General features: G+C 65.4%; 3 protein-coding genes across 11 annotated transcripts; 2 read left to right on the top strand and 1 right to left on the bottom strand.

The window, feature by feature from the left end:
- The first annotated feature begins 350 nt into the window (after window positions 1–350).
- Window positions 351–19,168, top strand: EPN1 (epsin 1). Its single transcript, XM_043501186.1, is given in 12 exon segments — window positions 351–967; window positions 4,956–5,503; window positions 5,999–6,248; window positions 9,308–9,441; window positions 10,852–10,926; window positions 13,739–13,828; window positions 14,886–15,177; window positions 15,919–16,086; window positions 16,289–16,369; window positions 16,815–17,051; window positions 17,412–17,545; window positions 17,547–19,168. Coding segments are annotated over 11 exon segments (1,896 nt in total). The 5' UTR covers window positions 351–967; window positions 4,956–5,275; the 3' UTR covers window positions 17,754–19,168.
- On the bottom strand, window positions 19,162–25,011 carry TEX51 (testis expressed 51). 6 transcript variants are annotated; one of them, XM_043501231.1, is made up of 8 exons: window positions 24,275–25,011; window positions 23,096–23,170; window positions 21,878–21,967; window positions 21,175–21,192; window positions 20,888–20,971; window positions 20,265–20,328; window positions 19,855–19,967; window positions 19,162–19,806 (listed from the first exon to the last, which is right to left on the bottom strand). In XM_043501231.1, exons 1-8 carry the CDS (start codon window positions 24,474–24,476, stop codon window positions 19,751–19,753), a joined length of 702 nt encoding a protein of 233 aa, XP_043357166.1. In that variant the 5' UTR covers window positions 24,477–25,011; the 3' UTR covers window positions 19,162–19,750. The 6 variants fall into 6 exon arrangements, with proteins under 6 accessions (XP_043357166.1, XP_043357168.1, XP_043357169.1 ...); XM_043501233.1 differs by having other exon boundaries at window positions 19,162–19,798; window positions 19,871–19,967; XM_043501229.1 differs by having other exon boundaries at window positions 19,544–19,806; window positions 19,855–19,985; window positions 24,275–24,777.
- A 9-nt stretch (window positions 25,012–25,020) lies between these two features.
- On the top strand, window positions 25,021–27,755 carry IZUMO3 (IZUMO family member 3). Of its 4 annotated transcripts, none has more exons than XM_043501245.1 (7): window positions 25,031–25,603; window positions 25,798–25,872; window positions 26,090–26,221; window positions 26,454–26,471; window positions 26,686–26,766; window positions 26,998–27,088; window positions 27,518–27,755. In XM_043501245.1, the coding sequence occupies exons 1-7, from the start codon at window positions 25,348–25,350 to the stop codon at window positions 27,546–27,548; spliced, it is 684 nt and encodes a 227-aa protein (XP_043357180.1). In that variant the 5' UTR covers window positions 25,031–25,347; the 3' UTR covers window positions 27,549–27,755. The 4 variants fall into 4 exon arrangements, with proteins under 4 accessions (XP_043357181.1, XP_043357182.1, XP_043357180.1 ...); XM_038382248.2 differs by having other exon boundaries at window positions 25,035–25,603; window positions 26,132–26,221; XM_043501246.1 differs by lacking the exon at window positions 26,454–26,471 and having other exon boundaries at window positions 25,021–25,603.
- The last annotated feature ends 101 nt before the right edge of the window (window positions 27,756–27,856 follow it).

The following is a 27,856-nucleotide window of genomic DNA, read 5'->3' as shown; positions in this document are numbered from 1 at the left end:
CGCCGGGGCCCGTCTCCATGGGAGCGGCCGGAAGTGACGCCACGGCGAGGGCGGAAGCCCGGCGCTGAGGAGGGCGGAAGCCGCCGCCGCCGCCGGGTGGGCGGCGGCTTCCGCTTCCGGTGCGGAGGGTCCAGCAGCCGCGGCCGCCTCAGCCCAGCGCCGAGCGGGGACGCGGAGCCTCCGGGGCCCATAGAGTTGGGCTAGAGCGGCCCCCCCCCCCCGCGTGCTCGCGCGGTAGCGAGCGGGGACCCCCGGCGGGGCGGGGCCAGAGCCCCCCCCACTCCGCCCAAGGGCCCCCACAGACCCCCGCCCCCCCCCGCTGCCCTGAACTCCCCACCCCCCAGGGACCGCCTTAGGGAGGGGCCCAGCCCCCCCCGCAGACCTCAGAGCCCCCCCTACCAGGGACTTCGAGGTGAGCCCCCCTCCCCTGCCCAGGGGTTAGGGACCCACGGGGAAGGGGAATCCCACCAGTCAGAGCGAAGCAGCCCCCAGAGGCCCCCCCAACACAGGGGCGGGGGGCACCTTCCTCTCCCCCCCGGCGGAGGGGCCCCGGAAATGCCCCCCCCGGGCCCTCGCTCAACCCAGCTGCAGGGGCGGATCGGAGGTAGTAAGGGGTAGGGGTGGGTAGGTGGGCGAGAGACCCCCTCCCTGCCCCTGAAACCCCCACCCAGGGCAGTGGGGGGGCTCGACACCTCCAGGGGGACACAGGGGGCTCCGCCGCTCCCCTGCCCGCCCGCCTCGGACGCCCGCTGGGGCCTGACTCCCGACAGGAGGTGCCCACAGAAGCTCAGGCCGGCCCCAGGCCCTGGTAACGGGGAGAAGTGCCAGGAGGAGACACCAGCCTCCCCACCCCAGTGCAGACTGGACTACAGAGCCGCCCGCGCTCCCTGGGGTGCAGCTTGGAGCGGACCCAGGAGTCTGGGTGACCTGAGAGGCTTCCACCTCACCCCCCAACGGGAGACGTGAGGTGAGTTCTCCACGGGGTGAAGCCTGCACGGTGAGTCTAGTCTCTGGCATTGCTGTCAGCTCTCCTGGGAGCAGGGTCTAATGGTTAGAGTGGGTTGGGAGCCAGGACTCCTGGGTTCTGTCCCCGGCTCTGGGAGGGGAGTGGGGTCTAGTGGTTAGAGCGGGCGGAGCTGGGAGTCCAGACTCCTGGGTTTAGCTCCTGGCTTTGTTGCTGTGAATTTAAAGGAAAGTCACTACTCTTTTTTTGCCTCAGTTCCCCCACCTGTGAAAGAGGGCTTGGTTCTCCCCCTCACACACACACACACACACACACACTGTATATTGGCCAGGTGCTTCGGGATCCTCCTGTGGAAGGCTCCGGGCCTGGGCACTGCCCCCTGCCAGCAATCAGGGATGGGGACAGGGCGCCCCTCTGCTCTGATTGCTTTTTGCAGGCAGGGGAGAGCAGGAGGAGGGGGAGGAGTCTCTCTGAGCCAGCGCTGCGAGCCAGGTGCCTGGTGCCTGTTGCCCCTTTGATGGGCCCATTGCGCAGCGCGCACAGTGCTGGCCAGAGTTCACAGGAGGGCCGGACTAGGAGGGGAGGTAGGGACGGTGCCTTTGGCTCAGGGCAGGGGGGCAGCCTGCCGAAGGCAAGGAAGAGGCAGATGCTACCTGACGTTGGGGGATCCGGGCCCCAGGAGTTGCCATGGGGCAGGCTCTTGTGCCCCCACCAGCTTTGCAGGGTGTGGGAGGGCTGCAAAGTGGGAAGGAGGAGGCCATGAGGGGAATCCAGAAGAGGCCAGTGTTGTGCCCAGATTGGGGTGGGAGGGCATCTTGCTGAGACACTGTAATCCCCTTGGGGGCTGGAGGGAGTCACTTGCTCAGACCAGCTCCAGGCGTGGAGCGTGACTGGGGGCAGCTGATCCTGGGGGTCCCGGAGAGGGAGTGCTCAGAAGTAGGGAAGAATTGGCCTGCAGGGTGCCCTGGAGACACAGTGCTGGGAGGCAGTGGGGCTGGCCCCAGGGGTACCCTGGGGAAGGAGAAGTGGGGCTGGCCAGGGGGTGCCCTAGGCAGGTGGAGGGTCCACTGGCCAATGGTGTTGACCGGCATAGGGAGTGGTTCTAATCCCCTGGCCCAGCGCTGTGTCTCAGGTGGTTCCCTGTCTGTGCTCTGTGCAGATCCGTCTCAGCTGACAGCCCAGAGTAGGGGTGTGTGTGTGTGGCCCTGATATGTACTGCTGGTGCTGTGGGGGGGGCCAGCTGCCCCATGGGGTGATATAAGGCCTGGATGATTTATTGCATCCCCCTGCCCCGAGTGCATCTTGGAAGTGCCTTTGTGCTGGCATGTACCCATCTGCTCCCACCCCATCCAGAGAGCAATCTCCTGGCCACAGCCACCTGGGGGCCGGGGCAGCTGGCGGGCTACAGAGGGGATTGGGGCAGGGCTGCACATATCCCGGCGAGCGTGTTGTCATCTGCTGCTGTCTCCTTTCTATCTGTCTCCATTGCTCCCAAACCCCGCCGTGCCTGGGGTACTTGCCCCTGTCCCAGAGAGGCGGGGGCAGTCGCTGCCTCTGTAGGGGTCATGGCAGAACCGGGATGGGGGGTGGCTTCTAAACCAGCCCCACGCCTGACATCAGGGCCTTAAATGTGAGCAGGCACCTGGTCGCTGCAGCACTCGCCCTGCCAGCTGGTGCTGGGAGTTCCCTCGGGTGCAGCTCTGGGGCGCCCATCTGGCCCGTGGTCCTTTGGCTAGTGAGGGTCTGATGTGAGCAGCCAGACTGGCTAGTGCGAAGGTCTCCCCTGCCTCCCCATGGCCTATATCAGCTATCCTTGCGCCTGCCACCCTGGTCAATTTCACAGCTGCCACGAAACTGACCAGAGCCTGTTCAGCTCCTGGGTCTCTCTGTGCACACCCTGGATGGGCAACAGGCGGGGTTCCCGCTCCCCAGGGCTGGGTGGGAGTTGGATCCACCAGGGCACCGGAGACTCCTGGGATTGGCATGGTGGTGCGTGGGTTGGGGAAGAGCTAAGACAAGCCCTACTGACAGTGTGTGGTTACAGGGGCTTTCAGGCTGGGGAGATCCAGTGGATAGGAGACCTGCGGTGGTCTCAGTGACTCTGTCTGGGCAGCGTGTAGCATGATGGGGCCCCAATCTTGCTGACTCTGAGTCTGGACAGTGCCCAGCACGACGCAGACCCAATCTCAGTGATTTTGTGTCTGGGAAGCACCTGGTGTGACAGGGCCCTGATCTCAGTGAGTCTGTGTCTGGGCAGCGCCGGGCATGATGAGGCCCCAATCTCAGTGACTGTATCTGGGTAGCACCTGGCGTGACGGGGCCCTGATCTTCATTAGGGCCTCAAGTCACTACCAGAATGTAAACAACAAACTCTAGGAATGGGATGCGCGGCTGTTTTCTGAACTGAACCCTGTGGGGCTTGGTAAAGGAGGGCCTGGCATGTCACTTGGGATCACCTTAAAATGAAGAGCTACTGTCCTTTGAACTGCCCCGGCCTACCCCGTCCCTTCAGCTGCCACAGGGATGCGCTCGCCTGTCTGTTCAACCTTCAGCACTCAGCCTTTTACTTGCCTTACGCATCTTGCCATGCAGTCTAGTGGTTAGAGCAGGGAGCCAGGATGCCTGGGTTCCTTCCCCGACTCTGGGAGGAGAGTGGAGTCTAGTGGTTAGAGCAGGGGTGCGGGGGCCGGGAGACAGGATTCCCGGGATCTATCCCTGGCCTCTCAATGCAGACAGGTGCATCAGTGGCTGCAGCCCCCAGCCCAGAGAGCTGCCCTGCTTCAGGCTGCAGTGGGGGAGTGGGGTAAAGGTGCTGCACAGGAACATGGGGAGGGGTCTCCTGGTTCATTGGCCCCTCAGCTCAGTCCCAGGAGCACCGCTGGGTCATTGTGCCGGCTCTGATGGTGAGAAGGGGGTCACCTGAATTCCTTCCCCGGGTGGTCTACAGCCGCACGGGTGCCCTTGTCCCAGCTGGGAGCAGCCAGAGGGGAAGGAAGTGAGGCCTTCTGCATTTCTGAGTCGTGAGTCATGGCGCCAGGATGCCCGGAGATTTCCTTCCTTCTGCGCCGAGCCACACGCTGCTCGGTGCTGCGGCCATGGTCCCCATGCGCTCCGCAGAGCATGGAGATGCGGCTGCCTCTGGGGTGGGGCGCAGGGGCTGGGTATCTGGGGACCCCTTGCCTGGCATAAAGACGTGGCCCCTCTGGGGTGGGGCTGGGGCTCGCCTGGTGCTGGGACATGGCCCCTCTGGGGTGGGGGCTGGTTATCTGGTGACCCCTTTTGCCAGAAATTGGGAATGGGCAATGGGACGGATCACTTGATGATGACCTGTTCTGTTCATTCCCTCTGGGGCACCTGGCACTGGCCACTGTCGGAAGACAGGACACTGGGCTAGATGGACCTTTGGTCCGACCATTCTTATGTTATGTTCTTATTCCCCAGGCTGTGATGCGGCTGACGTTGGAGTCAGCATGACTGGAGGGTGGAGCCCTAGTGCCACTGTACCCCTTCCTTTCTCAGGGCCTTTATATGAGGGTCCATTGCCTGTCCCCAAAAGGGCTGAATTCCCACTGCACTTGGTACCCCTCCACTGCGGGCGCTGGAGGGTGGCAGCTGGCTCTTCCTGCTGTCTGGGGGGGGGGGGCGGGTGTCATCTCCCGTCGGGCGATGTTCTGTCCTGGGTCTGTTCCCTTCCCCCCGGCCAGCTGCGCTGTTTAGCCTGGTTAGTGCTGCCCTCCCGCCAGCCCTCCCCCCGTATATGCTCCCTGTGAGGAAGAATCGATGGAGCCCGGGGGGCTTGCCCCCACAGAGGGAATGTCGGGATTCTGGCTCCCAGCCCCCCTGCTCTAACCGCCAGCCACCACACCCCTCCCAGAGCCAGGGACAGAACCCAGGAGTCCTGGCTCCCAGCCCCCATTGCTGCATCTCATGCTGGCCTCAGGCCCTGCTCTGGGTGTATTGAATCACTGATCTCGCTCTCTCTGTGTTGCAGATGCGGCTCGTGCCCGGATCACCCGTGCCGTCCCGGGCAAAGATAGCAGCCTGACCACCTCCCTGTCAGCCACTGGTGCCAGCTCCACCCCATTGCACAGACCCTGGGAGCTTTTCTGCTCTCCCCCCCACCCCTCCCCCAGGACTGGGATCTGGGGCCCCCCATTGCACAGAACCAGGGGGTTTTCCTGCCCCCCCCCCCGGGACTGGGATTGCCTCCCCCTCCCCCCCATTGTACAGACAGAGGGAGCTTTCACGCCCCCCAGGACTGGTATCAGGAGCCGCCCCGCTGCTGGGCTGCCCCCGCGTCCCACCCCCACCATGTCAACCTCGTCGCTGCGGCGCCAGATGAAAAACATCGTCCACAACTACTCGGAGGCGGAGATCAAGGTGCGGGAGGCCACGTCCAATGATCCCTGGGGCCCGTCCAGCTCGCTCATGTCGGAGATCGCCGACCTCACCTACAACGTGGTGGCCTTCTCTGAGATCATGAGCATGATCTGGAAACGGCTCAACGACCACGGCAAGAACTGGCGCCACGTCTACAAGGTGCCGCCCCCAGGGCCCTGGCTCCCAGCCCCCTGCTCTAACTCTTGGCCCCCACCCCTGGAGCTGGGGAGAGAACCCAGGAGTCCTGGCTCCCCACCCCCTCTGCTCTAAACGCTAGCCCCCACTCCTCTCCCAGAGCTGGGGATAGAACCGAGCCCCCCCCGCTCTAACCACTAGATCCCACTCCCAGAGATGGGGATAGAACCCAGGAGTCCTGGCTCCCAGCCCCTGCCCAGCCACTGGACCCTGCTCCCCTCCTGCCTGCCCTACGCCTAGGAAGGGGTGGAGTATGAGGAGCGGCTCTGTGGGTGGTAGGCAGGCGTGCTGTGGGGTGTTTGGGTGTGCCGTGCAGGGTTTGTATGGAAAAGGGGAGGGGTATTTGGGGGGCTGCAGTTGAAGGGCTGGGCTGGGTGGAGGTAGGTAGAGGCCCTGGGTGGCGGGGGCGGTGCGTGGGCTGCGTGGCTGAGGCTGGTGTGTCTGACCCCTGCCCCACAGGCCATGACGCTGATGGAGTACCTCATCAAGACGGGCTCGGAGCGCGTGGCCCAGCAGTGCAAGGAGAACATCTACGCCATCCAGACGCTGAAGGATTTCCAGTACGTCGACCGCGACGGCAAGGACCAGGGTGTCAACGTGCGGGAGAAGGCCAAGCAGCTGGTGGCCCTGCTCCGGGACGACGAGCGGCTCAAGGAGGAGCGGGCCCACGCCCTCAAGACTAAGGAGAAGCTGGCGCAGACCTCCACGGGTGAGCCGGGGCTGGTGGGTGGTCCCTGCTCCTTCCCTCGCCTTTTCCCCCAGGACCTCACTCAGATCCCAGCCTGGGTGGAGCTGGGGTCCTCCCTCACTTCCTGTCCTAAACGAGGCCCTGCTTGCCCCAGGGTCCCGCTCGTCCTTCAGCTCTGAGGTTTGAGGGCTCAGGGGACATCTCTGAGGCTCGGGATGGCTGGTGACTCCTGGGGAGGAAGGGGGGCGAGTGACGGCTATGGGGCTGGGGGGGCTCTGAGGTTCGGGGGGCTGGTGACTCTTGGGGGGTGGCTATGAGGTTCAGGGGGGATGGGTCAGGTTCAGGGGGGCTGGGTGATGGCTGTGGGGCTTGGGCGGTGACCCGGTGGGGTGGGTGGAAGCTGTTGGGCTTGGGGGGTGGAGGGAGGCTCTGAGGCTCTGGGTGGTCGCTGTGGGGCTCTCGGTGACGGCTGTGGGGCACAGGTGCCTGCTGTACGGTTTGGGGGGGCCATGTGTAGGGCCCCCTCTGCCCTCCCCTGGCCCAGGCAGATCCGGGTTCCCTGCCTGGTGGCTGTTGACGACAGTGAATTCTGAACCCCCCCAGCTCTGCCCCGTCCGCTGTCCCCAGGGTTCACCCGGGGGGTGCTCAGAGCCTGCGATTCGGGTTGTCCGGGGCAGCGGGGGGCTGATCCTGCCCCAACCAGAGGAGATGGAGCTGTGCCCCACCCTGAGGGGAGGTGGGACATGTAGGATGCAGATGGGCAGGGTCTGGAGCCAGTCAGAGGCTGTGCCAGTCCTCTGCCCACTGGCATCTGCCAATGTGCGACCTTTCACCCCTTCTGGCTCCGCCCCCTGCTTCCCACATGGCACCCCTCCCAGCCAACACAGCTGCTGAGTAAGCTGCTCCCGCCCCGCAGCCCCCTGCCAGCCCTGCCCTGGGCTCCCCCAGCGGGTAGCAGCAAAGGGGTGAACAGACATGTCCCTTCCCCCAGTCCCTTGCCTGATGATCCCGCCCTGCTCCACGGCTCTTATCGGGACTGAGCTGGGGACTGAGCTGCCAACCGACCTTCGTGGCCCTCTGCCAACCAGCGCTGATAAGGGCAGGGAGGGGGAACGACCAGCCCTTAAAGAGACAGTAACACCATTCTGCCTGCCTCAATGGCTCCTGGTGCTCAATAGCCCTTCCCCCACCCAGCCTTACAGCCAGGGGTCCCCATCCCCTTCCCCGGGTTGGCTCCTCTGCGCTCATCCTCCCTCTATGGGGTACATGTCTCTGTGTCCCCCTCAGCAGAGCTGCCCCCTCCCTGTCTCTCAGTCCTCCCTCCCCCGGTCAATTCATTGGCCTGGGGGGCAGTCAGCTCATTGGGGCAGATCCCGGGGCAGACATGGGCACCTCTCCCTGGGGGATGCAGGCTTTGCACGAGGGAGGGCGTCCCGTTCAGCAGGGCGGCTAACTAGGGCTGACAGCTGGTGCCACGGTGTCTGCGGGGGAGGGGAGCCCGCCTGTCCCTTGGCACCACGGCGACCTGCCCCCAGCACCGGTTGGGGGTGGGGCTGAGGGGTGGCACCGGGGTCTGGAGCCAGCCCTGGCAGGCGCTGAGGGCCAAGCTGAAGTGTGAGCTGGGTTTGTGGGTGAGAGAGCGGGTGCTTAGCCCCACAGCCCCCTCTTCACACGTGCCCCACCTACACTCTCCCACACACAACCCAGGCCCCTCCACATGTACACCCCCCCACACACACACAACTCACTCTCCTTCACCCTGCTCCCACATGGTCCATGGTGCTAATAACAATAACATTTATTTGGAGTCAAGTCCCTCACTCCCAACTCACAGCCCCCTGCCAGTCCAGCCCTGGGCTCCCCCTGCTTTCCTGGGGCCCCTCAAGCCCAACCTGGGGGGAAGTTGGTGAAGTATGTGTGGGGAGGAGGGGATTGGAATAACAGTGGTGGTTGGGGGGGGGGCTATTGATTGGAGTGGGTGGGAGGACAGGAGGTGGGGGTCTGCGTGTGGGGAGACGGGAGGGAAGGGTTCTGGGGGGGTGGGAGGGGAGTCTGAGGGGGGCCCAAGGGGGATTGTACACCTGACCCAGCGTCCCCTCCCTGCCCACTGGGCTGTTGCTCATCAGTGGGTTGTTTGGCTGACATCAGCTGGTCTCTCGGCTGTTTGTTTACCAGACAGGCGGGGCCATCTGCTCCCTGGGCCCCACGGCCCTACCCCAGCCCTGCGGTGTCACATACTCCTTGGAGCCTGTGCAGAGAGGCTCGCCAGGACCTCCGTGCTGCAGGGAGATCAATGGGGGTGCTCTTGATACCCTGGGGCAGTGCTGGGGGCGTCCGTGTTCCTCTCTGAAAATAAAAATAAAATCCCAAGGCTGGTTCTCATGGTGCCCCTCAAATGCCTTCCGGCCTCTTCCTCCCTGGGCCGGGTCCCCATGTACCCAGCTCCTGTGCCCCACCCCAGAGGGGCCACGTCCCAGCGCCAGGCAAGGGGTCCCTCTGCACCCAGTCCCCACGCCCCACCCCCAAGGGGCCACGTCCCAGCACTGGGTGAGGGGTCCCCCTGTACCCAGCCCCCACCCCAGAGAGGCCACGTCCCAGTGCCGGGCGAGGGGTCCCCGTGTATACCCAGCCCCCACCCCAGAGGGGCCATGTCCCCGTGTATACCCAGCCCCCACCCCAGAGGGACCATGTCCCAGCGCCGGGCGAGGGGTCCCCCTGTACCCAGCCGCCATGTCCCACCCCAGAGTGGGCCATGTCCCCGTGTATACCCAGCCCCCACCGCAGAGGGGCCACGTCCTAGTGCTGGGCGAGGGGTCCCCATATACCCAGCCCCCACCGCAGAGGGGCCACGTCCCAACGCCGGGCGAGGGGTCCCCGTATGCCCAGCCCCCACCCCAGAGGGGCCACGTCCCAGCGCCGGGCGAGGGGTCCCCCGTACCCAGCCACCACATCCCACCCCAGAGGGGCCATGTCCCAGCGCCGGGCAAGGGGTCCCCTGGACCCAGCCCCCACCCCGGAGGGGCCACGTTGCCCGTGGCTTTGGGCCCTTGGCTGACAGTTTAACCCCTTCTCCCCCGCAGCCTCCTCAGCCTCAGCTGCGAGTGCCCCAGCAGAGGTGGAGCAGGCCTGGCCGCAGAGCAGCGGCGAGGAGGAGCTGCAGCTGCAGCTGGCGCTGGCCATGAGCAAGGAAGAAGCGGAGCAGGTAAGGAGCAAGGTAAATCTGGACCGGCGGCTGCGGGGCGCGGGGGGAGGACGGTTGGCGGGGCTGGGAGATGGATCCTGAGACGCCGGTTGAGATGGGGCCCCCGTGGTGGCTCTTGGAGAGTTGGTTGGGCCAGGGCCAGCTGTGATCGTCCCCCACCCCGAGGGCGTCTGCTCCCAGGGTGGCGTCCTGCCCTTGGCCTCCCTGCTGCCGTCCTGGGGGGGTGCCCGTTAGCCCCCGATCGTGGCCAGGCTGCCTCTGACACTGGGTGCCAGGCTGGGACCGGCCCAGCTCGTCTCAGCGAAGGCATGGATTGGTTCAGTGCTGCTGGAGCGGGGCCGGCACTTCCTAGTGGGGAGAAGCCCCGTGCCCCATTTCTTGTCCCGCTGAGCCAGCCAGTCCCTGCCCTGCGGCCAGATCGTGGCTGGCACCCCCAGAGGGAAAAGGCCCCATGCCCCATTCTCTGCCCCCCAAGCCAGGCAGTCCCCCGCACAGGAGCAAGCTTGTGTTTGCTCAGCGTATCAGTGGGTCTGAATTCTGGTCCTTCCCCTGCGTCGGTGTTGGGGCAGGGGAGGGCAGGTACAGTGGGGTGGGGACCAGGGAAAGCCGGCTGGTGGTGGGGGCTGGGGTTCATAGCATCTCAGTTTGGGGGTGTCTCTTTTTGGCCTGGGTTGTCTGAGATCTTGGGCTGTTTTAGGGTACACAGGTCTCAGGAGGGCAGGGGGACATCTGCACACAGTGGGGGTACTGCCCCCAGGCCCTCCAATAAACCTCCACAATGCTGCGGGGCAAAGAACCAGGGCCTGTTCAGATCTGTGTTCACCCCCGCAGCAGGGGCTGTAGATGGGGAGGGTCGGCCCCCTGATCCTCTCTGCAGCAGCTGGGGTCCTGTACAGCCCCCTCTCATTCATCCAAGCTCAGCCTGCACCCCCTTCCCTTATGAGACAATTTGCTCCCCTGGAACAGACCACGACTTGTCTGCTTAGACAAGAATAGAACCAGCCATCCCTTTCCTGCACTTCCACTGCCGTGTCTGCCTGCACCCCCATCCTCTGCCCCCCACCCACTGCCATGCCTGACTGGGCCCGACTCCGCGGGCCCCCTGTGCCCCGTCCTCTGCCTGGGACGGGCACCATGAGCTCCCTCGCGCCCCTTCCCCGTCTGCTGCCCCCCTCCTTTGCCCCCTGCGCTCCCTCTCCCATCCACTGCCCCCTGGCATCATATGCCCTTTCTTTCTCACCTCTCCTGCATTTGCCCCCTTGTTTGTGCATCTAGCTCCCCAGGGGGACTTTGGGGAGTTACGGGCCCACCTGGTCCTGTCTGCTTTCCTATCCATGGACCAAGCCTCCCCTCTTCCCCCCCCCCCGGTGTGGGTGTGTGCCCTGCTGCGCCTTCATTCTCTGCTCTCTCCGCCCCCGCCAGCCCCCTGTCGCCGTCGCTGAAGAGGACCTGCAGCTCCAGCTCGCTCTTAGCTTGAGCAAAGAGGAGCACGACAAGGTTAGAGCCGACCCCCGGAGGATCTAACACCCTCCCCCTGATGGGAGCGTGGGCCGGCCTTCCCCCTCCCCCACTGCACTAACCCCCACCCCCGACTAGATCAGCGCTAACTCCACTCACTGCTCGCCATCACCTCGAAGGGCTTTTCTCTCCTCCAGGGAAAAGATGCTTTTAAAAGGGGGTGAACTTTCTAGTCAGTTTCTCTCCTGGTCAATTTCAGTCCCTCTGGGTGCCAGGGTCAGTTTCTCTCCTGGTCCCTTTCAGTCCCTCTGGGTGCCTGGATCAGTTTTGCCCATAGTCAGTTTCAGTCCCTCTGGGTGCCAGGGTCGTTTTGCTCCTGGGTGCTGTTGGGTGGTCTCCTGGTTGCGTGCCCCCCTTGCACACACTTGGAAGTGCTTAGCAGGTGAGCTTTCCCCTGTCGGGGGCATGAACCCTGGTGGCTGGGCCCAATCCCAGTTTGGATCATCCCCTTTTGCCTCTCTAAATCCACACGCTCTCCACCAGTTCCCCCATCACTTCCTGTCCCAAACGGTCCTTAAACAGCTGTCTCACCTCAACGTGCAACTAGCTGCATTTTAGTGGTGGATGGAGCAATTTGAGCTTCAAGCTTTGGTTCTGTCCCCAGCTCTGGGCGGGGAGTGGGGTCTAGTGGACAGAGCAGGGGGGCTGGGAGCCAGAACTCCTGGGTTCTCTCCCTCGCCCTGGGCCCCCGATCCCCCTCTATCTCATGATCCCTGGGTGCTGGCTGGGCTGCCGGGCAGTGTTGCCAAATGGGCCCACCCAGCCCCTTCTCCCAAATTCGACCCCCACCCTCCCATCCAGATTGAAACATCCCCGATCTCTGGCCTCTCTGGGGGGCCGCTTTGGCTCCCCCGGGGCCCCTCATCACTTCTCTGCACCTTCTTTAATTCTGAGGTATGATGCCAGGATCCCTCCTGGTCGCACCCAGATCCTGTCATCCCCCCACCCCGAACGGAGGCAGCGGAAGGTTCTGAAAGGTTCTGGCTGGGTCTCTCTGGGTCGTTTGGGTCTCTCTGCGGCCGCTGTGCTCTAACAGCCCCTCCCCATTAATCCTCACTCTGATTCATATCCAGCGCTAATCTCTGTCTGTCCTTCCTCCACACCCAGCTTTCGCTCTGGTTAATTGCCACCTCGGGATCCCTGATTTGGGGTGGGGCGGGGGCCAGTCCCGATATGGGGGAGCCTGGTGGGACATGGGGGATCTTGTCTGGCCTTCGTGTTTAATTTCGTATGCCTGAAGTTGGGGGGGGGAGCCGGAGCTTCAGCTGGCACACAGGGTAGGGGGGGTTTGTACCTGGTTTCTGGGGGGGGGGGGTGGTCACAGCTGAAAAATTGAGGGGAGCTGGGGGGGCCATGCCTGGGGGGATGGGGGCTGCACCAGATTGGGGAGGGTGTCTGTTTTGGGGGGAGGGACTGCTGTAGGCTCAGGAGTCCAAACCTCAATGGGGGGCTGTTTTTATACAGTCTCTATAGGGCGTTGATGGGGGGTGGGGGCCATGTCCCCAACTGCAGCTGAGGGGAGAGAATTGAGGACCCCCCACACCCCACAAAGGATCCACGTTATACTCCATCCCCTCTCTAGCCCCCGGGGAGCCGCACTGTGTGGGGCAGGCCGCAGCGGATGGCAGGGCAGGGAGCCCATAGTGGGTGGAGTAGGGGAATGGGTGGGCGGCATACGGTGCAGATCAGGGGCGTGCCCGGTGCGCCCTGCGCTGTGGCTGTTCCCTGCCCACCGGGGCCCATGGGGGCGGATCGGGCTTTGCCGATGGTTGTGGACACCTGTCCCCCTGGCCAAGCTGCCCTTTTCCCCACAGAGCTCGAGCCTTGGCTAACAGCCGTGCTGGCAAACCCACCTGGTGGAGTTTCTACCCGCAGAGTCCTTTGGCCAACAGAGCAAAACACGGTTCCCTGGTCTGAGAGCTGCCTAGCAGGGGTTACTCCCTGGAGACTAGGGGAGTTGCCGGCCCGGCTGAGCCAGCAAATCCCCTCCCAAAGCGGCGTTGCCCCGGCAGGTGTTGCGCTGGGCGGTTTGTGCCAGGCGTTAGAGCACAGGCTGCCTTTGCCGGCTCCCCCTGCCCTGGCACACACCGGGGTGCTCCGTGGGTAAACGACCCTGCGTTGCCCTCCGGCCCATTTCCACAGCGGGTGGTGGGATCCCGGCGCTGGCTGGGAATTGTGGGAGCTTGGGGTCAAGTTCTCCAATTTGCTTCGCGCAGTCCTGCTGCCGGCTCTTCTCATGCCGTTCCTTGGACCGGGGTCCTGGACCAGCGACGGCCCCGGTGGGGATATGGCGTAACGCGGCCCACCGCGAGCGAAACCCACTGCACTGGTAGCAGCCTCTGCTGGCACAGCCATGCAGAGCCAGGACGCCTGGGGTCTGTCCTCCACTCTGGGAGGGGAGTGGGGTCTGTGGGGGCTGGGAGCCAGGACTCCTGGATTCTCTCCCTGGCTCTGGGAGGGGAGTGGGGTATGGTGGTTAGAGTGGGGGGAAGGGGAGGCTGGGAGCCAGGACTCCTGGGTTCAGTCCCCAGCTCTGGGCGGGCCTTGATCTGTTAACACTGTAGATGCCAGTCAGTAGCGATGCCACAGCCTGCTCTGCATTGCCAGGGAATTATGGGATAGGAGTCAGGCTGAGGGCAGGCAGCGACCTCCCTGGCTATAGGGAACCCTGGCTGGGAACACTGCCGGGCCCGCCGTAGGTGAGTACTCCAGCTCCCCTCCCCCGCCCCCGATTGGGGCTGGGCCGCCCCTCCCCGCTGATGCCCCCCCATTTCCCTTGCCTCCCCGGCAGGAGGAGCGGATCCGGCGCGGGGATGACCTGCGCCTCCAGATGGCCATCGAGGAGAGCAAGAAGGAGGCAGTGCCGGCCAAGGGCGAGGAGGTAACCCCTCCCTTTGGGGCTAGCTGGGGGGAGGGGCTGATGTGGGGATGGAGCCTGGGGCGGGGGGCATGGTCTAGCTGGTTGGGGTGGGGTCTAGCTCAGGTTGGGGGGTCTGAGTTGGGTGTGGAGACGGAGTGGGGTTTAGCAGGGGGCTCTGACTTGGGGGTGGAGCCTGGGGTGGGGCCTATCGGGGGTGGGGGGGGTCTGACTTGGGGGTGGAGCCTCTTGCAGGGGGTGGGGTCTAGCAGGGGGCCTAGATTCAGGGGCGGAGCCTGGGGTGATGTCTAGCTCACGGGTGGGCAAACTACAGCCCGGGGGCTGCATCTGGCCCTTCAGATGTTTTAATCCAGCTCTCGCCGGGGAGCAGGGCTGGGGGCTTGCCCGCTCCGCATGTGCCATGGGTCTGCTTGGGTCCCAGAAGCAGCCGCATGTCTCTCCTCCGGCTCCTACGCATAGGGGCATCCAAGGGGCTCTGCATGGTGCCCTCGCCCCAAGCACTGCCCCCGCAGCTCTCATTGGCCGGGAACCATGGCCAATGGGAGCTGCAGGGGCAGCACCTGTGGATGGGGGAGGGCGCAGAGCCGCTTGGCTGCGCCTCTGCATAGGAGCCAGAGGGGGGACATGCTGCTGCTTCCGGGAGCCGCTTGAGGTAAGCGCCACCCAGAGCCTGCCCCCCTGACCTCTTCCCATGCCCCTGCCCCAGCCCTGAGCCCCCTCCTGCCTTCCGAACCCTCGGTCCCAGCCTGGAGTACCCTCCTGCATCCCCAACGCCTCAGCCCCAGCCCAGAGTCCACACCCCCAGCCGGAGCCCTCACCCCCTCCCGCACCCCAACCCCCAATTTCGTGATCATTCATGGCCTGCCATACAGTTTACCTACCCAGATGTGGCCCTTGGGCCAAAAAATTTGCCCACCCCTTGTCTAGCTGGTTGGGGTCTGACTTGGGGGTGGGATCTGTGGCAGGGGATGGGGTCTAGCAGGGCCCCAGATTTAGGGGCAGACTCGGGGTATATCTGGGGTGACCAGCTGCCCCGTCTCACCAGGTTTCTCTCCCGCAGTCGTCGCTGATGGACCTGGCTGATGTCTTCACCTCGCCAGCCCCCCCTGTCGCTGGGGACCCCTGGGGTCCCCCTGCCCCCACTGACCCTTGGGGTGCCTCTGTGCCTGCTCCCACGGGGCCGCCTGCCCCTGCCCCTTGGGGAGGGACCCCTGGAGGCGTGGCTTCCACTGGCGACCCATGGGGGGCATCTGCCGCCGTCACGGCCCCGGGAGACCCCTGGGGGGGCCCCCCAGCTGTCGCCAGCTCTGACCCCTGGAACCCAGAGAGGACGGGCCCTTCCCCCCTTCCTGGTACGTCTCCACGTTGTGCCCGTCACTTCGGTCCCTGGGTGCCAGCCCCCTCCTGCCTTTGTCACTAAAAAATGCTCGATCCCCACAGCATCCACATTGGACTGGAGACCCCAGCTCCTGCTGGGTCCCAGCGCGCAGGGGTGGGGGAGTTGGGTGGCTCCATCCCTGTGCAAGAGGGGCAAATCTGTATCCCCCACAGAAATCAATGGGGCAGGAGGGGTGAGGGGAGCTATCAAAGCTCTTGCCACAGCAGGGTGGTATCTGCGTCCCTGATGGGGAAACAGAGGCTCAGAGGGAGGCCGTGGCAGGGCCGGAAACAGAGCCCAGCTGGATCCTGACTCTCCCCATGGGGCCGTGGCGCTGGGGAAGCAGCCCTCTGGCTCGGATCAGCCCCAAGAGCCCCACAGCGGGGAGATGGTGACCCCCAGGCCGAGACACCTCCTTGGCCCGTCCCTGGGGATTGTCGGTGCCAGTCCTGGAGCAGAGGTGGTGAAACAACCCTGCCTGCTGGGGAGAGTGCCCCTGCCAAGCGCCCCCAGTGGTCCCTGCAGAGCTCCCTGCAGCACAGTGCCCCCTAGCACCACCATGGGGCATCGGGGACAGCACTGCCTGATGGGGAGAGCACCCACTGCTGACATCCTGCCCCACAGCCTGCAGTGCATTGTGAGTGTATGTGGGGGGGGGGCAGGGAGGGTATGGGAGCCACTGGCCCTGGCTGCTAACTGCTTTTCTCTCCTCCAGTTGGGGGCGTTGCAGTGAGTGGAGCACCCCCTGCCAGTGACCCGTGGTCGTCGGGCCCAGCCGCAGCCCCCCAGGGGAAACCCACGGCCGACCCCTGGGCCCCCGCGCAGACCTTCCCCGACCACTGGGGAGGGTCGCCTTCGAAAGCCAGCATCAATGGCACCACAGGTGGGTGGGCCACGGATCGAGGGGAGCCAGGACGCCTGGGTTCTCTCCCTGCCTCTGGGAGGGGAGTGGGTGCTAGTGGTTAGAGCAGGGGGGCTGGGAGCCAGGGTTCTCTCCCCTGCTCTGGGATTGGAGTGGGGCTGGGTTGGGGCAGGGACTCTCCCTTGCTCCCCATAACTCACTTCTTCCCTCCCCTCACCCCCAGCCGGTGGTGCCTTCGAGCCGGATGAGTTCTCGGATTTCGACAGCCTACGCCCGGTGCTGCCCAAGTCAGGGAGCAGCACAGGTGGGTTGGGGGGGACCCCGGCTGCCTCCCCCCGCATTGCCTTCCCTCCACCGTCTGTACTTCGCTCCCCTGCGTGTGTGTCGGGGCTGCTGGGAAATTGGGGGGTGGGTGGGTACTGAATACGTCCTTCCTGATGGGGGCCTGAGCCAGCCAGTCCCCGCCCTGGGGCCAGATGGGGGCCGGTGCTTGGGGGATGTGGGGAAGGGGGGTGGGTTTAACTCCTTGTTGTCCGGAGGGCGGGTTATAGGGTTATCAGTGGGTCGCTGCCAGACCAGGAGGGTGTCTGCCGTGGGTCCCACCAGGTCTGTCCTAGGGCCAGGACCAGTCAGTATTTTCCCCAGCGCCTGGGCTTACCACGAGGATGCCCCTCCCAGCCCCACAGCGCTCTGCCTGCCCAGGGGGACTGGGTGGGTGTCTCAGCACCTCCTCTGTCTCTGCCCCCCAGGGGAGCTGGACCTGCTGGCCGGGGAGGTGCCAGTCTCGCGCTCAGCCGGCGCCCGGAGCCCCAGCACCTTCGACATGGCGGCTGTCGGGGGCTCGCTGGCCGAGGCCTCCAAACCCACCCGTAAGACCCCCGAGTCCTTCCTGGGTCCCAACGCTGCCCTGGTGGACCTGGACTCGCTGCTCAGCAAACCCCACGCGCCCCCCAGCACCAAGACCTCCAACCCCTTCCTGGCCACAGGTGAGCGCCCAGCCGGACGCCTGGGTTCTCCAGCTCGGGGAGGGGAGGGGAGTGGGGTCTAGTGATGTGGGGGAGAGGGGTGAAAGCCAGGTTGCCTGGGTTCTATCCCTGCCTCTTGGAGGGGAGGAGAGGAAGGGGGGCTGGGAGGCAGGACGCCTGGGTTCTCTCCTTGGCTCTGGGAGTGGGGTGGGACCTAGTAGTTAGAGCAGGGGGGGTGGGAGGCCGGGACCCCTGGGTTCTCTGTCGGCTCTGGGAGGGGAGTGGGGCCTAGTGGTTGTGGGGAGGGGGTTGGGAGCCAGGACTCCTGGGTTCTCTCCCAGCTGTGTGGCTGGTCTCTCACCCTCCCTCCCTCCGTTCCAGGGACGGCGCCCGCGCCCGTGGTGTCAGCACCAGGAGCAGCCGCTGGCGCCTTGGCCACCAACCCATTCCAGCCGGCGCAGCCCACCTCACTGACCCTCAACCAGCTCCGTGTCAGCCCCGTCATGGGGCTGGGCCCCCCCCGCTGCCCCCTTCGCTCCCCCCATGGTCTCAGTCACCCCCCTGGGGCCGGTCGTGCCCCTTGCCTCCGTCTCCCCCATGATCGGGGTCCAGCCCCCCGGCCTGTCCCCCATGGCCATGCCCCCCATGATGCCCCCCCAGCCCATTGTGCCCACCAGCGCCTCTGCCCAGTCCATGGGCAACACAAACCCCTTCCTGCTATAAGGGGGCTGGCCTGGGGGTGGGGGGTATGAGAGAGGGGAGCCCCCCGAGAGGCTGCCAGGGGAGGGGGAGGGAGCCCTGGGGAAGCCCATGCGGGGGGGGGGGGGCGGAAGGTGGGCGGGGCTGCTGGGTGTGGCATCAGATTCTCCCCTTCATGGGCAGTACCCCCCCCCCACTTACCTGAGAATACATAAATGGGGGCAGGGGGGCAGTGTTAAACCCCTCCCCCTGCATAGCTCCACCCCCACTGAGGCCACACCTCACCCTAAGCTCTGCCTCCAAGCCCTGCCCCCTCTCCCAGAAGTGTGGGTGCTGCTGCCCCTTTAAGTTATAGCTGCCCCACTCGAGTCCCCCCCATCTATCACACTACTGCCCCCCGGCCATCTCACCCCCTCCAGGGCCCACCTGACTGCCCCAGGGGCTAATGGGACATTCCCCCCATGCCCCCTGGCCCGTGACTGAGTCTGCTCCAGATCCCAGGGGTGGGATCCATGCTCACCCGCCCCTGGCTCTGCTTCCTGACCCCCCACCCTGATGTGGACCCAGGGGACCAGAGCAGCAACCTCCAACGGCAGCTCCAGAGACGACCCCCGGGATGTGCGGGGGCTCTGCTGCCGGGGTGGGGCAGCGATGGCCGCCATGACCCCCCCCCCCCATGCCAGTGTCTCCTCTGCAGTCACCTGGGCAGGGCCACTGGACCTCTGCCCTGCCTCCCAGAGACTTGCTGTTGGGGTGGGGGGGTTGCCTTAATCCCCCCCCACCCCCCAGCGTTATGGAGCAGGGCCAGCCGGGCCGGCACTGCGATATAAATCCAGGACTGGACCCAGCCAGTCCTCTGTTGGGGGGCCCAGGTCTGAGCTACACATCCTCTCCCTGCCACCCCCCGCACATAAGATGTGCATCATCAACCGTGCCCCCTTCTGGCCATATGTTTGTAATCCCTGATTTCCCCCCCCCATGCAGCATGATCCTCCCCTCTTGCTGCCCTCCAGGGGGGGGACAGGGGGCTTGGCTTGCGTGAGTGGCTGTGATGTCATGAACCTGGCTCTCTTCCCCCCCCCAACTCAACCCCTACTGGAGCGGAGAGTCCCCCAATGCCCCCCGTGCTCCCCTCTCAATCACAGCCTGTGTATGAATTCTCCCAGTTGTGCCCCCCACTCCCTTCACCAATCAACTGCAGGGGGGTGGGGACTGTCCTCCCCCCCAGTTCTCCAACCCCCAGCAATGTTAGATCCTTTTCTGTGGTTGTCTGGGGGGGTTCTGAAGGGGGGCTAATCCTTAAGCCTGACCCCCTGCTGTGGGGAGGGGTCCCCCATCTGATTTCTGCCTCTCCCCTGCCCCCATTTGTGTCCCTCTCCCCCAGTGTACGCAGAACGTGCTCAAATGAATTAATAATAAAGTGAGATTCTTCTAAGGCACTGATGGGGTGTCTGTGTGGGGCTGCGGGGGGGTTCCAGGGCATTTGCCAGGCAGGAGGGGCCGGGGCATGGGTATGTATAAGGGGGGTCACATGAGATATCTGAGTATGTGGGGGGAGGTAGGGGCTGGGGAGAGGGTCTCGATTAATCTCATCTCACGGCCAGGTTCAGGGCGAGGCCTGCGGTCAGGCAGGGTGTTTGCCAGCAGGGGTGTGAGATCAAGGGCGGTGGGATACAGGTGTAGATGGGTTTATGGGGTTGGGGGAGGAGGGGCAGGGTAGTGGAACCTGTGGGGCTGAGGGCGGTAGGATACTGGGGTAGTGCGGGCTAGAGGAGGCCAGATACTGGGGTAGATGGGCCCGTGGGGCTGAGGGAGGTGGGGTAGAGGGGGCTGGGGGAGGCTGGATACTGGGGGACAGGGGCTTGTGGGGTTGGCGGAAGCAGGATATAGGGTAGAGGGACCTGTGGGGGTGAGAGAGGCGGGATACCGGGGTAGAGGGGCTCATCAGCTGGGGGTTTCAGTTGGGGGAGCAGCTCAGTCACATTCTGCAGAAAAGCCGGGATGGGAAAAGATGCCAACATTTAATGAGTCCCATTCCCCAAGTCCGTGGGGGCCCCGTCCCCCTGCTCCATGGGGGTTGCATTCCCCAAGTTTGCTGGGCCTCCGTCTCCTGGCTTCATGCTGGCCCCATTCCCCAAGTCTGCAGGGGCCCCATCCCCTTGCTCCACGGGGGGCTCTGTCCTTCCTGCCACCAGCCCTTTCTCGGCCTCTGTGCTCCCCGCCAGCCTTGCTCGCCTCCTGTAACAAAGAAAGGCCCTGTCCCAGGGCCAGGGGTCTCAGGCTGGTGCCTCCCAGCCAGCCCTCTTCCCCTCCAGACTGGAACCAACCCCCCTAGGAGGGGAGTGGCCCCATCCCACAGCCAGCCAGCCCCCACCCAGACCGGAGCCATTACCCCCTAGAGGAGAGTGGCCCCATTCCCCACCCCCCTCCCCCCAACCCTAGGGTTGGATCAGGGCCTATGTCCATTCTCTTCCCCCAGGACGCCTGGGTCCCACTTCCCTCTCCGCCTCCCCCCTCTGTCTGATCCCCACTCACCCCACTGCGGCTCCCAGCACCAGTCCCACCAGGCTCAGCCTCACGGCCAGGATCACAGCAGTGCCTGGGGGAAAGAGGGGGCAGGAGTTGGGGAGCCTGGCCAGGTGTGGGCTGGGAATTGGAGGCAGAAAGGAGGTTGGGGGTCTTGGGGGGGGGGGGGCTCAGGAGGATGAAGGGTTTGGGAGGCTGTGGGGGGGCACCGGAGGGTGATGGGGAAGCTGGGGAGAGTTCAGGGGGGTAGAGGGTGCTGAGGTTTGGAGGGTTGTGGGGAGATTGAACTATAAGAGGCTGTGGGGGGTACTAGAGGGTGAACGGGGTGTGGGGGGGAGACTGGAAAAAGGGTTGGGGGAGTTCAGGGGGCTATGGAGGATGCTGGGGTTCAGGGGAATTTTGGGGGTTTTGGGGCTGGGGTGTGGGGAAGGGTTGGGGCGGGGGGGCTGGGGTTTTGTGGGAGCTGTGGGAGGATTTGGGGGGGTTCCAGAGTTCAGGGGAACTGTGAGGGGTATGGGGGCCTGGGGGGTGTTGGGGTTTGGGGGAACTGCTGTGAGGGGTTTGGTGGCCATGGGGAGTGCAGGGCATGGGGGGATGTAAGGGTTCAGGGGCTGGGGGGTGTTGGGGGTTACCTGCGCAGACCCTCTGGTCCCTGCACCGAGCTTGGAGGCGTTGACAGCTATCGCACTCGGACAAATCAAAGGGCTTGGGCCTGCCTGTTGGGGGGGACCCTGTTAGATCCCCCTGAGGAGACGGCCCAGCCCCCCACATTCTTGGGGGCCACTCCCCAGGGGTCAGCTTTGGGGGGGGGTGGATCCAGCCCCACTTGGCGGCTGGCCCAGGACACGAGTGGTGGGTTCGGGCTCCAGGAGCTGCAGCTGCCCACCCCCCCAGGAGGCAGCTGGCCGGCTGGACTCACCACAGGACGCGCTGCACACTGTGGAGAGAGAGACACGGATCAGAGCAGGTAGAACGGCCCCGACCCCTAATCCAGCTCCCTCGTGCCCTCCGCCCTGCCCCCCACAGGATGGAACCCAGGAATCCGGAGCCAGGGAGAGAACCCAGGAGTCCTGGCTCCCAGTTTCCCTGCTCTAACCACTAGATCCCACCCTCCTCCCAGAGCGGGCAGAGAACCCAGGAGTGAGGGGCACCGGCGGAGCTGGGGGGAGCCTGGGGCCGGGCTAGCAGGGGCTGCAGATCGGGAGTGAGGGGCGCTGGGGGGAGCCCAGGGCCGGGCTAGCCGGGGCTGCGGGTCGGGAGTGAGGGGCACCGGCGGAGCTGGGGGGAGCCCAGGGCCGGGCTAGCCGGGGCTGCGGGTCGGGAGTGAGGGGCACCGGCGGAGCTGGGGGGAGCCCAGGGCCGGGCTAGCCGGGGCTGCGGGTCGGGAGTGAGGGGCACCGGAGGAGCTGGGGGGAGCCCAGGGCCGGGCTAGCCGGGGCTGCGGGTCGGGAGTGAGGGGCACCGGCGGAGCTGGGGGGAGCCCAGGGCCGGGCTAGCCGGGGCTGCGGGTCGGGAGTGAGGGGCACCGGAGGAGCTGGGGGGAGCCCAGGGCCGGGCTAGCCGGGGCTGCGGGTCGGGAGTGAGGGGCACTGGCTCAGGCAGCGGGTGGGTGCAGTGGGTACCTTGCTGCCAGACGGCTGCCGACGCTGCTCTCAGGCGCTGGGTGAAGTTCTGCTTTTCAAGCACTGCCTCCTTCATCAGGCGCCCTGGATCTGCAGGGCAGGAGCGGGGGAGGGGAGGGGAAGAGTTGGGGGTGGGGGGTGCCGAGTGTCACACGCCTTATCTGAGCCAGGCCTGGCCCCTGTGCACAGCTGGGAAGGAAGCACCGTGCTCGGCCTGGAGCTGACCCACTCGTACGAGGCCACTCGAGCGCGGGCCACAGTTAAAACTCAGGGTGACGTCGCTCCCCCCACCCCCTGTGTGTGCCGAGGCTGGGCCGACCTAGCCCCTGGGGTACATGCAGCTAGGAAATGGCCTCCGGTGACGTCCCGCAGGGAGGTGGAGTCCCTCCAGTAATCAGAACCCTCCCCCCCCCGCGTCCCGGCGGTGGGGTCTGCCCCGTGGCCCCGGGAAGGCCACTGCTGGGGCTTGGCTGGGTCATATGTTAGGGGAGGGGGAAAGAGAAGTGGGCGAAGGCGACAACGAAGCCCCCGACAGAGACCAGGCACATGAGGGAACAAATCACCCGGGAGAGCTTTTGGGCACAGGGCTGTGAGGGAGGAGGCGTGGGATTGTGAGCAAAGAGCCCATCTCCTGCAGTGTTCAGGGGCCACGGGACCTTCTCCCTCCCTGGCTGGTGCTCGAGTTGCAAGGGGGCCAGGATACGACTGACGAAAGGGGATCAGCCCCAAGGTACCTGACTGCACTTCCAGCCCTGGTTCGGTCTAATCCAGGCTGCTGTGCTCAGCGCTTGCGGTGGGGCACTGGCCTGTGCTAGCCGGAGCTGGTGGGGGGAACCAGCCAGACGATCAGATCGTCCCCGCTGGCCTTAGACTTTAGGGTTCAGTATCTTCTCTGGCAACGGGCCACAAGACCCTGAATTTTGACTAATGGCTCAGATCAAAAGGGGCAAAAGTCCCAACTTCTGTCATCCCTTAGTTACTGGGGGGGGGAGGGCTGAGAGCCTGGACACCTGGGTTCTCTCCCTGGCTCTGAGAGGGGAGTGGGGGCTAGTGATTAGAGCAGTAGGGCTGGGAGCCTGGACACCTGGGTTCCCTCCCCGGCTCTGGGAGGGGAAGGCAAGCCCTGATCCATCACGGGGTTTGCTGCTCCCTCCGGCCGGGGCAGACAGGGCAGGCGGAGGAGGGGCTGGGCCCCTGGCTAGCGGCCCCGGCGCTCACCCTGCCGGTTGCGGGTGATGATCTGGTCCAGGCGATAGAAGAGCTTCCCGGCTTCTCGCTCCAGCCGCTCCCGTTCTGTGGCCGGACAGAGGAGAGGTTTGCTGCCCGACAGCCCTTGAAGGACCCACCATGCCCCTCCTCCTGACTCAGGGGGGCGCTGTGCTGCAGGGAGTGGGGCAGGGGGGCCCACAGGGGGCACTGAGCTGCAGGGAGCGGGGGGGGGCCCACAGGGGGCACTGGGCTGCGGGGAGCGGGGCCCACAGGGGGCGCAGGGCTGCAAGGAGCGGGGGGACCCACAGGGGGCGCTGGGCTGCAGGGAGCAGGGCGGGGGGCCCACAGGGGGCGCAGGGCTGTGGGGAGTGGGGGGGCACACAGGGCTGTGGGGAGTGGGGCTGGGGGCCCACAGGGGGCGCAGGGCTGCAGGGAGCAGGGGATGCACAGGGGGCACAGGGCTGTGGGGAGTGGGGCAGGGGGGCCCATAGGGGGCGCTGGGCTGCGGGGAGTGGGGGGGCGCACAGGGGGCACAGGGCTGTGGGGAGTGGGGCCGGGGGCCCACAGGGGGCGCTGGGCTGCGGGGAGCGGGGGGGCACACAGAGGGCACAGGGCTGTGGGGAGTGGGATGTGGGGCCCACAGGGGGCGCAGGGCTGCGGGGAGCAGGGGGGTGCACAGGGGGCACAGGGCTGTGGGGAGTGGGGCAGGGGGGCCCACAGGGGGCGCTGGGCTGCGGGGAGTGGGGCGGGGGGGCGCACAGGGGGCACAGGGCTGTGGGGAGTGGGGGCGGGGGCCCACAGGGGGCGCTGGGCTGCGGGGAGCGGGGGGGGCACACAGAGGGCACAGGGCTACGGGGAGTGGGGTGTGGGGCCCACAGGGGGCGCAGGGCTGCGGGGAGCCGGGTGGGGGGGCGCACAGGTGGCACTGGGCTATGGGGCACAGGTGCGGGGGGCTCAGCAGGGGGCACTTTGTCGCGTGCGGTGGGGGGGCAAAAGGGGTGCTGTGTTGCAGGGAAGGGGAGGAGCTATGGAAGCAGGGAGTGGGGGGGGCTCATCAGAAGCTGTTATGGGGGAGTCGGGGGGCTCAGCAGGGGTCACCATGAGGGAGTTGGTGAAAGGGGTCTCAGTGGGGGACACCATGGGGGGGCAGGGCAGGGGGGGTTGTGGGGAGGGTCCCATGATACTCACCCATGATCCGGACGCCGGGGTCCTTCCCCAAGATGAGTGCGCTGAGCCCCCTCTCCAGCCCTGCGGCCCCCCCAGGCCGGGCCGCCCCCAGCAGCAGCCGCATGTCGTAGTGGACGTAGCGGGCGGTGTCCGGCCAGCAGCGCAGGCAGGGGACGGTGCCCGGGGCCAGCAGGGGCAGTGCCAGCACCACCAGCGCCAGCATCGCCCTGGCAACCACCTTGACCTCACTTCCTGTTCTGTTCTAATCCTCCCTTAGAGGCTGCGTCTGCCTCTGACATCACTTCCTGTCCCACCACTGACATCACTTCCTGTTGTGCCTCAAGTCTTCTGTAGCCCCTTCTTCTGCATCTGACATCACTTCCTCTTCTGCCGTTGACATCACATCCCAGTGTTCCTCAGATCTCCTGTGACAAACGGGGGCATTTTCTGTAATGTTTTTACTAAGCCCATGTGTGCCTCAGTTTCCCCCGACGCGTTCAATGGCCGCACTTTCCCCTTCACTCTCAACAAACCATCACAGCTACTGTTGTTATTTTCAATATTCAGTTTGCTGGCAAAGTCTTTCAACGAGGCGTTTAACTCAGCGGGTTTCGCTCTGGGACCCACACCCAGAAACGAGCCCATCACCACCATGGACGGGTTGACGAGTGTGTGAGAATTCGAGCGAATTCTCCAGCCAGCTCCCTAGAACTGGTTTGTGTCTCAACCCGGCCCTTCCTTCTGCTGTCTTGGGGCCCGCGGGAATGGGGCAACTCCTGGTGCGGGGGGACAAAAATCCCAGGATGGTGATCAAGGTCAAGGGCTGGCAATCCTGCACCACGTCCCATTCTGCCTCAGTCCACCTCTTCCTGCTTCTGACATCACTTCCTGATTGCCGTCACTTCTTCTTTCGCCTTAGCGTCTGCCTCTGACATCACTTCCTGTTCTACACCCACTCCTCATGAGATCCCACGTCTGTTTGTGACATCATTTCCTGGGCTGCCACCCACTCCTTTTAACCCCTTCTTCTGCCTCTGACATCATTTCCTCCCCACCCAGGGAACACTCTGTGGCTTTGTGATGTCACCCAGGCGATGAGGTCACAGTGGGGCCGGGGATCCATGGGCATGTCCTGCTCCCTCCTGCTCCTCCTTCTCCTCCTGCTGCGCCCCCGGGGGGCGGGCGGTTGCCTGCATTGCGACAAGCCCTTCCTGCGGGGGCTGGGGGTGCTGCTGCGGGAGGTGGTGCCCTCTGAGGTGCCCGACCGGGATGCCCTAATTCAGCGCCATGTCCAGGCCTTTGAGCACCTCTACAGCACCCACCTGCCAGAGAAACACCACCGGGTGCTGGGTGCGCGGCCCCTTCCCCGGGGGCACCTGGGCTGGGACAGCAGGTGGCTGCGGGTCGGGAGCGAGGGGCACCAGCAGGGCTGGGCGGGGAGCCCAGGGCTGGTCTAGCAGGGGCTGCGGGTCGGGAGTGAGGGGCACTGGCACAGCTGCTGGGGGGCAGAGAGCGCCCCCCTGACCCTTTGATTCCCTGTACAGATGTCCGTGGGGTGCTGGCTGTGAAAGCTGCTCTGACCAGCTGGCTGAGGGCTCTCAAGGAGACGCCCTGGAAAGGTGAGTGTGTGTGTGTGGGGAGGTAGAACTGGGGGGCTGAGGGGGGCCCAGGCTGTGGGGAGGGGCAGGGCTGGAGGTTCCGGGGGGGCAGGGATGCTGGGCAGGAGCCGGCAGTGGCCGGGAGGTGCAGGGCAGGAGTGGGGCTGGGGGTCTCTGGAGCTGAGGTGTGCATCACGTCACAGGTGCCTCCCATCTCAGCTGGTGTTGGTGTGTGTAGGGCCAGCTGCCCCCCAGCAATGTCCCTCTATCTATCCCCCAGGGGTTCACCTGCTGCAGCTGACGCTGGCCCAGCACCGCGACTCCCTGCGAACCCTACTCCGAGAGACCCTGGAGAGCTTCGCTGACTTGGGTCAGTGCCCCTGGAGATGGGGGGGGCTGCCCCCCATGGGACAGCCAGGGGCCCCCTGGCTCCAGCCCCATGGGTTGCAAGTAGCATGCGGGGGGAGCGGGGAGATCTCGGTCCAGGGTCCCTGAGATCAGGGTCCTCTGGGTGGGTGGGCAGTTCTGAGGGGCATGGGAGGCAGGGAATGCCCCATGGGAGGGGGGCTCTAACTCTGTGTCTGTCTGTGCTTCCCCCACAGCCTGCTCCGAGGACTGCAGTGAGTGTGGCCACCCCCTGCCCCTGTCCCTGCCCCCCTGGGGCTGGATGGGAGCTAGCACCCCCTAGAGGGGAAAGGCCCTGGGCTCCATTCCCTGCCCCCTGAGCCAGCCAGGCCCTGCCCTGGGGCCGGGTGGGAGCTGGCATTCCCTGGAGGGCAGGGTGGGGTATCCTCATGGGTCCCTGACGTGGTCCCCCTCCTTTCCCCATCCCAGCGGTTACGGAGGGGCCAGTTCTCGACTGCTGGACCTGCCTTCGCATCAGTGCCCAGTGCTTCGACGGGGAGCTCTGTGGAGGTAGCTGCTGCCGGGGGTTCAGGGCAGGGGGCTGGGCAGTGGGGGTGGGCAGCAAGGGATATGGGGCACAAGGGGGCTGATGGGCAGTGAGGTGAAGGGGAGGCTTAGCAGGTGGTGTGGGATACTGGGGGTTGGGGGCCAGTGGGGTGAATCAGGGGGCTGCTGGTCAGTGGGGTGGAGGTGTGGGGGGCTGTGGGGCACGCTCAGGGCTCACCCCCTCTCTGCCTCCAGAGGAGGACCCGCAGGATGCAGAGAGGAAGGAAATCACCCTCTATCTCTTCCTGGTCTGCCAATCTGTGCTGCTGGCCTCGGCCGCCCTGCTGTGAGTGCCCTGCCTGGACTTGGGGGGCTGGGACGGAGAGGCAGACTTGCGGGCTCAGGATGGGGGGGCTGCCCTGGGTACCCCACATTCTCTGCCTCTGATGCCTGACACCAATATTCCCCCCCTTTGCCCCCTCGGCATCCTGCCCCCATCCGCATGCACCCCATCTGCAACTGAGGCAGATTCAGGGGGCCTCTACCCCTCAGGGCTCATCGCAGATACTGAAAATGGGGTGACCCCACCCAGCACTCGGGGGGAATCTGAATGGCCCTCCCAGAGCTGGGGATGGAACCCAGGAGTCCTGGTTCCCAGTCCCCCCTGCTCTAACCACTAGACCCCACTTCCCTCTCAGAGCCAGGGATAGAACCCAGGAGTCCGGGGGGGGGGGGGGCGGGCAGAAGGCAGATCCTGACAGCCGCTCTCCCCTAGGTACTGCGTATGCTACCGACACCGCAGGTAGCTGGAGGACAGGGCCTGGGCCGGACGGGGCAGGTGGCTGGAGTGCTAGCCAGGTGAGGGAGTGAGAAAGGGGCAGCGGGACCCAGACCCCCAGCCCAGCTGGGGAGGAAGGCGGGGGCAGCAGGACCCAACCCCTCACCCACCTGGGCATGCCAGGCCCTATGGCTTCCCCGGTGTAAGCCTGAAAATAAAATACTCGTGTCGTTTGTACATAGATTCCTCACTGGGAGAAGGGCCTAGTGGTTAGAGCAGGGTGGCTAGGAGCCAGGACTCCTGGCTCCTCTCCCTGGCTCTGTGAGGGGAGTGGGG

Source organism: Dermochelys coriacea, chromosome 23, assembly GCF_009764565.3.
Source record: "Dermochelys coriacea isolate rDerCor1 chromosome 23, rDerCor1.pri.v4, whole genome shotgun sequence".
NCBI classification, from domain to species: domain Eukaryota; kingdom Metazoa; phylum Chordata; order Testudines; family Dermochelyidae; genus Dermochelys; species Dermochelys coriacea.
This window is presented reverse-complemented; position numbering and strand designations above follow the sequence as displayed.

Coding starts and splice junctions, on each gene's coding strand:
- TEX51 (XM_043501229.1), bottom strand. CDS start 24,476: ATGCTGGCGCTGGTGGTGCTGGCACTGCCCCTGCTGGCCCCGGGCACC. Junction 21,968..23,095: donor CATCACCCGCAACCGGCAGG/GTGAGCGCCGGG, acceptor CCTGCCCTGCAG/ATCCAGGGCGCCTGATGAAG. Junction 19,986..20,264: donor GTGCTGGGAGCCGCAGTGGG/GTGAGTGGGGAT, acceptor GCCCTGGGACAG/GGCCTTTCTTTGTTACAGGA.
- IZUMO3 (XM_043501245.1), top strand. CDS start 25,348: ATGAGGTCACAGTGGGGCCGGGGATCCATGGGCATGTCCTGCTCCCTC. Junction 25,604..25,797: donor GAAACACCACCGGGTGCTGG/GTGCGCGGCCCC, acceptor TTCCCTGTACAG/ATGTCCGTGGGGTGCTGGCT. Junction 26,767..26,997: donor CGACGGGGAGCTCTGTGGAG/GTAGCTGCTGCC, acceptor CTCTGCCTCCAG/AGGAGGACCCGCAGGATGCA.